The 8,362-nt window shown below is 46.7% G+C and overlaps 1 protein-coding gene across 1 annotated transcript in view; it reads left to right on the top strand.

Moving 5' to 3' along the window:
* The window catches only part of LOC120946239 (atrial natriuretic peptide receptor 2-like), a 93,770-nt gene extending 88,105 nt beyond the window's left edge, over positions 1-5,665 (top strand). Inside the window, exon 21 of the mRNA XM_040361068.1 lies at positions 5,373-5,665. Coding sequence (XP_040217002.1) covers positions 5,373-5,450 — 78 coding nt within the window. The 3' untranslated portion in view covers positions 5,451-5,665. The remainder of the gene's footprint in view (positions 1-5,372) is intronic.
* Positions 5,666-8,362: the final 2,697 nt, after the last annotated feature.

The following is an 8,362-nucleotide window of genomic DNA, read 5'->3' on the forward strand; positions in this document are numbered from 1 at the left end:
ATAGATAACATAAATAAATACTCAGGGCTATTTTAAAGAGACCCAGTAACCAACAGAACAAGTCTGATCCTTGGAGGAGAGCAGGCTGAGTAAGGCTGCATGCTCGGATAAGGGTCTGGTATGGATTTTGGGGAGGAACCCACGTTTTTTGTTTTAAAAAATCAACAAGGGGTTACTCTCATATAGTGCCCATATTTATCTAACTTCAGATTTAATTTAGTATGATAAAAAAAAAAAAAAAACAATGAGCAAAAGACTTAGGGCCAGATCCTCAAAAGGGATACGCCGGCGTAACTGCTGTTACGCCGTCGTATCCCTGTTCCTAACTATGGAACTGATCCACAGAATCAGTTTCTCATAGATAGGGAGAAGATCCAGCATGTGTAAGGGACTTACACTGCCGGATCTTAGGATGCAGTACCGCATCCGCCGCTGGGGGCATTTCGTGTCGAAATGCCGCCTCGGGTATGCAAATTAGCACTTACGGAGATCCACAAAGCTTTTACGCTTCGTTTTTTCTCCGTAAGTTTTAGTTTGCAAATGCAAAATTAGGGCTGCTTTTACAAAGTGTAAACTGTTTACACCATGTAAAAGCAGACCCTTCTGTCCAGCGATGCGATTTTTTTTTTGTTTGGAATTTTTTTTTTTTTCGCCGTATCTTTTTTTTTTCCCGACGCAACTTTATTGACCCGACGCGATCCACAAAGCTCGGCGTAACGTAATTTCGCGCTATGCACGTCGGGAAAATGATGTCACGAGCATGCGCAGTACGGCCGGCGCGGGAGTGCGCCTAATTTAAATGGGAATCGCCCCCATTTGAAGAGGAACGCCTTGCACCGGCGGAATTTAAGTTACACAGCCGAAAATTTCTAGGTAAGTGATTTGTGGATCGGGCACTTAGGTAGAAATTTTAAGGCAGTGTAACTTAAATGGAAAATTTTACGTTACGCCGGGTCTTTGTGGATCTGGCCTAGAATTCATAGCAATCAAAATCATTTTTTATTTGTCCAACTGTTGTAAGTTGAGGACAGGGCACATTTGATTGTTGTGGGTTGTTGTACATTGCTACTTTTTACATTGAGTTGTAAATAAGACATCAAGTCATAGTTCCTCTTAAATGCACAGTCACCATGTGGGACCCCTCTATATCTATTTATTAGTTCTCAGCAGCCATTATTTGTAGCCAGGGGAATTGCTCACACGGAAAGGGAGTATCCATAACAATTATCATGCTGTGGAAGGAGGACACAGCTGTTCACACCACTTCTCTGTCTTACATCATGCTGCAAATGGCTGCAAGCAAGACCCAAAACTGTCATTTCCATATGACATTTAGCATTAGGCAACTAAGCTTGTCTGTATTAAAAAACAAAACAAAAAAAAAAACGTAATCATCCCCACAGCATGATCATCAGTGCCCTAATTACATTATAGCGCCACCAGTGTCACCAATCAGTGCCAGCAATCAGTGCCCAACAGTGCCGGCAATCAGTGCCCACCAGTGCCACCAATTAGTGCCCATTAGTGATGCCAGTCAGTGCTGGCTATCAGTGCTGTCCATTAACACTCATAACTGCTGTCCATCAATGCCCATCAGTGCCGCCTCCGTGTGGCAACCTATTAGTGCCCACCAGGGCCGCCTATCAGTGCCAATCAGTGCCACCTATCAGTGCCCATAAGTGCGGCATATAAGTGCCTCTTCATCAGTGCCACCTAATCAGTGCCCATAAGTGCCACCTCATCAGTGCCCATAAGTGCATCCTCATCAATGCCCACCAGTTCAGCCTATCAGTGCCCATCAGTGCCGCCTCATCAGCACACATCAGTGAAGGATAAAAATGACTTTCTCTTTCGTCCGTGGACGGACACAGCTTCCTTATACTCTTGACTGTAGGGGTTGTGTTCCGTCTATAAGGAGAATAATTCCTTCTTCTAATAGACGGAACATAACCCCTACAGTCAAGAGTATAAGGAAGCTGTGTCCGTCCATGGACAAAAGAGAAAAGGATTTTACGGTGAGTACAAAAAATCCCATTTTTTTTACAAAATTTACTGACAGAAACGAAGTAAAACATTTTCTTTTTCCGAATATTTTTGGTCTTTTTTTTGTGTAAAAAAATTAAAACCCAGCAGTGATTAAATACCACCAAAAGAAAGCTCTATTTGTGTGAAGAAAATGATAAAAATGTAATTTGGGTACAGTGTTGTTTGATCATTATTATCATTCAAACTGCGACAGCGCTGAAAGCTGAAAAAGGGCCTGGGCAGGAAGGGGGTTGTAAGTGCCCTGTCAGGCCCCGTACTCACGACCAAACATGTCTGCTGAAACTGGTCTGCGGACCAGTTTCAGCAGACATGTTTGGCCGTGTGTAGGCCCGAGCGAACCATTTTCGGGCGGATCGGACAGGTTTCCAGCGGACAACTGTTTCCTGGACTTGCTTTAAAACAGTCCGCTGGAAACCTGTCCCCCCGACATGTACGGTCGTCTGTACAGACCTACCGTACATGTCCGGCCGCCCGCCATCCCTCGCATGCGTCGAATGACTTCGACGCATGCGTGGAAGCCTTTTAAAGGCAGGCCGCCCACGTCGCCGCGTCATTGTCGCTGCGACACCGCGTCATCGACGCGGCGACACCGCGGACACGCCCCGCGTATTGTTTACGCGCGGACCTCTGTTCGATGTTGTGTACGGCCATCGAACAGAAGTCCCCGGGCAGTCCCCGGGCAGACATGTCCGATGGAAACGGTCTGCAGACCGTTTTCATCGGACATGTCTGGCCGTGAGTACAAGGCCTTAGAGTTGTGTTTGTTATTTTTGCACACTTATATACAATTTTTTTTTTTTTTTTAAGTGAAGTGTGATGGAAGTACTAAAATGAATATTTCTGTGTTATGTTACTTTTCTCCTGAGCTACTCAAATGTTGCCTTTCTTTCATTATATTGTTTATTTGTTTTATTTCCTTTTTATTGCTTGATCTATATAAGATATATATAGAGTTATTATGTATGGGTATATACTACAATACTGTTATTATCCTTACATGAAGAAACAGATAATGTTTTAAAGACACAGGGGCAGATCCTCGCACAGCGGCGCATTTATGCGCCGGGCGTAGCGTATCTAAGATACACTACGCCGCCGTAACTTAATTTTTTTTTCAAATCCTGAAAAAATCCGCACCGTAAGTTACGGCGGCATAGTGTATCTTTGCCGGCGTAATGGCGCCTAATTCAAATGGATGTAATGGGGGCGTGTTTTATGTAAATACGTTGTGACCCGACGTAAACAACGTTTTTTTTTAACTGCGCATGCGCCGTCAGTGGGAGTATCCCAGTGCGCATGCTCGAAATTAAACCAGAACCAGCCAATGCTTACGACGGTGACGTCATTCTATGCAAATTCCTATTCGCGAACGACTTACGCAAACAACGTAAAAAATTAAAAATTGTACGCGGGAACGACGGCCATACTTAACATTGAGTACGCCTCATAACAGCAGCTTTAACTATACGCCGGAAAAAGCCGAACGAAAACGACCTAAAAAAATGCGCCGGCCGGACGTTCGTTCGTGCATCGCCGTAAATAGCTAATTTGCATACTCAACGCGCATTTAGACGGAAACGCCACCTAGCGGCCGCCGAAAAGTTGCATTTAAGATCCGACAGTGTACTAAGACGTACGCCTGTCGGATCGATCCCAGATGCCGTTGTATCTTGTCTTGTGGATACAAAACAAAGATATGACGCAGGAAATTTAAAATTACGCCGGCGTATCAAGAGATACGCCGGCGTAATGCTTTTGGGGATCTGCCCCACAGTACATATCAGCTTGAAAGGAGACAAAGAGCTATTCAGATGTCATTCTTCCTCAAGCTTTGAAGAGAAAAACCCTGGAAAATTGAGAATGGGCCCCTGTATATGGACATCCCAAAAGAAACTTTACAGGAGGCTGTTTGTGCCATGAGGGCCCCATACCATATATGGACTTGTGAGAAGAAACCATCCTTATATGAACTGACCAATCAGTATGCTTATATTTGTGATGTCATGTTGTTTATAAAAGACCAATAAAACCCCTCCCCTTCCTCTCTGTGCCAGAACGTTGGAAGGGTGAAGAATGTAGACTGTTTCTCTGGTCACTTTCATGATTTGGGTCAAACGGCAGAAATGGGTTTTGCCTGAAATTGTGTCAGGGGTCTCATCCTCATCAGAAGTAGCTGTGAATGGGTTGGAGGAGGCTTGCTTCACTCACAAATGTGTTTATATAATTTTGGAAATGATTTAGTGTGTTGAATTTTATTCACATAATTGGTCAAATATTGGTGGAGCTAGCGCATCTACCCTGTTGTGATTGGCTGCACATTTTTGTGCCTTCGGCAGAAGAAATAAAGACATAGGCCCGGATTCACAAAGCACTTGCACTGACGTATCTCGTATCTTGCGTAAGTGCAAATATGCGCTGTCGTATCTGTGCGCCGTGCCCACAAAACTAAGATACGCCTGAAAATAGGCTTCATCCGACCAACGTAACTTGCCTACACCGGGGTAGAGTGGGCGCATATTTACGCTGGACGTATTTGGCGCTCCCATTGATTTTATATTCACATATGCAAATGAGGGAGATACGCCGATTCACGAAGGTTCGTCCGTCCGACGCAGTGCGCGTAAAGTCATACTTCCGGCGTAAAGTTATGCCCCATAAAGGAGGTGTAACTCAGCAGCAATCAGTGACCAACAGTGCCACCAATTAGTGCCCATTAGTGATGCCAGTCAGTGCTGGCTATCAGTGCTGCCCATTAACGCTCATCATTGCTGTCCGTCAATGCCCATCAGTACCACCCATAAATACCCATCAGTGCCGCCTATCTGTGGCCACCTATTAGTGCCCACCAGGGCCGCCTATCAGCCTATCAGGGCCGCCTATCAGCCAAGCCGACGTAGTTTACGTAGGACGTGAATATGACTAGGCGTAGGTTACGTTCACGCCGTAGGCAGTGATCCGACGTATCTTAGGCAGTTGTTCCGACGTGATTGTGAGCATGCGCACTGAGATGCGCCCACTGCATGCGCAGTTGGCGATATGTATCTGTCTGCCGCTCGGCCCATCATTTGCACGGGGTCACACCTCATTAGCATGGCTCACGCCCACTTCCACTTACGCCGACCTACACCTGAGAAACCCAGCGCAGATTTGGGAGGAAGTGCTTTGTGAATTCAGTGCTTGCCTCCCTGCGCTGTGTCGGCGTAGCGTAAAGGAGATAAATATGCGCCAGTGTCTGTGAATCCGGGCCATATTATGTAAATGTATTTATATGTTGTCACAGATTGTATTCCAATCTCTAATGCGTGTGTTTTCTTAAATCTTTTCAGGGAAAAGGAGCCATGACAACATGGTGGCTGGAAGGGAAAGACAAAGCAGAAAACTGGAATATTAAACCGACCTATTAGGACATTTCATACAGCGATCGCTCACCTAGTCTTTGTGGACTGTGTTTAGAACTAGTAAACGATTGCAGCAGTTTTTTCTATGTGATCTCTAGCCGGAGCCTTTTGTGTGTTATGATAAGGGGTTAGAAGGGTTAAACTGATATGTAACCAAATGAATAGTCACCTTCCTGATCACCTTGTCTTTTTATGTGCAGTAAAAATGATATTTAAAAATCTTTGTACCTTTGAGTCCTGCAAAAATGTGTTCCAGGCTGTCCTGACATTCAGCAATACGACAAAATGCCTAGGTACATAGTCACATGACCTACACTGGGGCAGCTGTATAATGTAAAAGGGTCCAGAGGTGCAGGGGGCTGTGTAATGTAAATGGGTCCAGAGGTGCAGGGTGCTGTGTAATGTAAAGGGGTCCAGAGGTGCAGGGTGCTGTGTAATGTAAAGGGATCCAGATGTGCTGTGTAATGTACAGGGGTCCAGAGGTGCAAGGTGCTGTGTAATGTACAGGGGTCCAGATGTGCAGGGTGATGTGTAATGTAAAGGGGTGCAGGGGGCTGTGTAATGTAAAGGGGTCCAGAGGTGCAGGGTGCTGTGTAATGTACAGGGGTCCAGAGGTGCAGGGTGCTGTGTAATGTACAGGGGTGCAGGTGCTGTGTAATGTAAAGGGGTGCAGGTGCGGTGTAATGTAAAGGGGTGCAGGGTGCTGGTAATGTAAAGGGGTCCAGAGGTGCAGGGTTCTGTGTAATGTAAAGGGGTGCAGGGTGCTGTGTAATGTAAATGGGTCCAGGGGTGCAGAGGGCTGTGTAATGTAAAGGGGTCCAGAGGTGCAGGGTGCTGTGTAATGTACAGGGGTCCAGAGGTGCAGGGTGCTGTGCAATGTAAATAGGTGTAGGGGGCTGTGTAATGTAAAGGGGTCCAGAGGTGCAGGGTGCTGTGTAATGTACAGGGGTCCAGAGGTGCAGGGTGCTGTGTAATGTACAGGGGTGCAGGTGCTGTGTAATGTAAAGGGGTGCAGGTGCGGTGTAATGTAAAGGGGTGCAGGGTGCTGGTAATGTAAAGGGGTCCAGAGGTGCAGGGTTCTGTGTAATGTAAAGGGGTGCAGGGTGCTGTGTAATGTAAATGGGTCCAGGGGTGCAGAGGGCTGTGTAATGTAAACATGTGCAGGGTGCTGTGTAATGTAAAGGGGTCCAGAGGTGCAGGGTGCTGTGTAATGTACAGGGGTCCAGAGGTGCAGGGTGCTGTGTAATGTAAATAGGTGTAGGGTGCTGTGTAATGTAAAGGGGTCCAGAGGTGCAGGGTGCTGTGTAATGTACAGGGGTCCAGAGGTGCTGTGTAATGTACAGGGGTCCAGAGGTGCAGGGTGCTGTGTAATGTAAAGGGGTGCAGGTACTGTGTAATGTAAAGGGGTCCAGAGGTGCAGGGTTCTGTGTAATGTAAAGGGGTGCAGGGTACTGTGTAATGTAAATGGGTCCAGGAGAGCAGGGTGCTGTGTAATGTAAAAGGGGTCCAGAGGTGCAGGGTGCTGTGTAATGTAAAGGGGTGCAGGTACTGTGTGATGTAAAGGGGTCCAGAGGTGCAGGGTTCTGTGTAATGTAAAGGGGTGCAGGGTACTGTGTAATGTAAATGGGTCCAGGGGGGCAGGGTGCTGTGTAAAGGGGTCCAGAGGTGCAGGGTGCTGTGTAATGTAAAGGGGTGCAGGGTGCTGTGTGAAGGGTTCAATATTGAGTTGGCCCAACATTTGCATCTATAACAGCTTCAACTCTTCTGAGAAGGCTGTCCACAAGATTTAGGAGTGTGTCTATGGATGAGCAAGTTTGGGGTCTAGGTACTTGACTGGCCTGCACAGAGTCCTGACCTCAACCCAATAGAAAACCTTTGGGATGAATTAGAGTGTAGACTGTGAGACAGGCCTTCTTGTCCAACATCAGTGCCTGACCTCACAAATGTACATCAGGAAGAATAGTAAACATTCCCATAGACACACTCCTAAACCTTGTGGACAGCCTTCCCAGAAGAGTTGAAGCTGTTATAGCTGTAAAGGGTGGGGCCAACCCAATATTGAACCCTACGGGCTAAGACTGGGATTGCATTAAAGTTCATGTGCGTGTAAAGGGAGGCGTCCCAATACTTTTGACAATATAGTGTACCTGTTAAGAGGGATGGAGCAATCGGTTAGCCTAGGACAGTGATGGGGAACCTCGGCACCCCAGATATTTTGGAACTACATTTCCCATGATGCTCCACTACACTGCAGAGTGCATGAGCATCATGGCAAAAGTAGTTCCAAAACATCTGGGGTGCCAAGGGTCGCCATCACTGGCTTGGGGCAAAGGGGCAAAAAGTGCAGTTTTTATGTAAAGAAAAGCGATATTAATTACTCCTCCCATTACCCACGCTGCCCACCTCCATTGCCATGATAAAATATGCCGGAAGAAATATCTACAGCATCTGACCCACTTCTGATTGCAATGATTCCCAAAGATGGGCTTTAAGGGCCATAAACACCTTCCAGGTCGTGCGTGTGGAGATACTTGGGTCTTGCCCGCTGGGCCGCATGCTCGGATAAGGGTCTGCTATGGATTGGGGGAGGACCCCACGCTGTTTTTTAGGTACATTTGGCCTGGAAATCCGTACCAGACCCAAGTTGCGCTCATCTCAAGTCGGATCCTGTTCAATAAAGTCGGACCGAAGTGGCAGGAAGTCGGATTGGAAGTGGCGCAGCTTTCATGTCGGAGGCGTGTGGACATGGCCCAGAGTTCAGCAAAGGGAGTGTCCCCAATACTAGAGGACCATAGTGACTGAAAACGATCATTTATACCCACTGGAGCTTTCTGTACACTGCGACATTTACAAATGATCAAGGCAATCATATGAGGAACAAATGAGTGCCCCATCATTTGTGTCACTTGGGGGAATAG

This window comes from Rana temporaria, chromosome 7 (genome assembly GCF_905171775.1).
Source record: "Rana temporaria chromosome 7, aRanTem1.1, whole genome shotgun sequence".
NCBI classification, from domain to species: domain Eukaryota; kingdom Metazoa; phylum Chordata; class Amphibia; order Anura; family Ranidae; genus Rana; species Rana temporaria.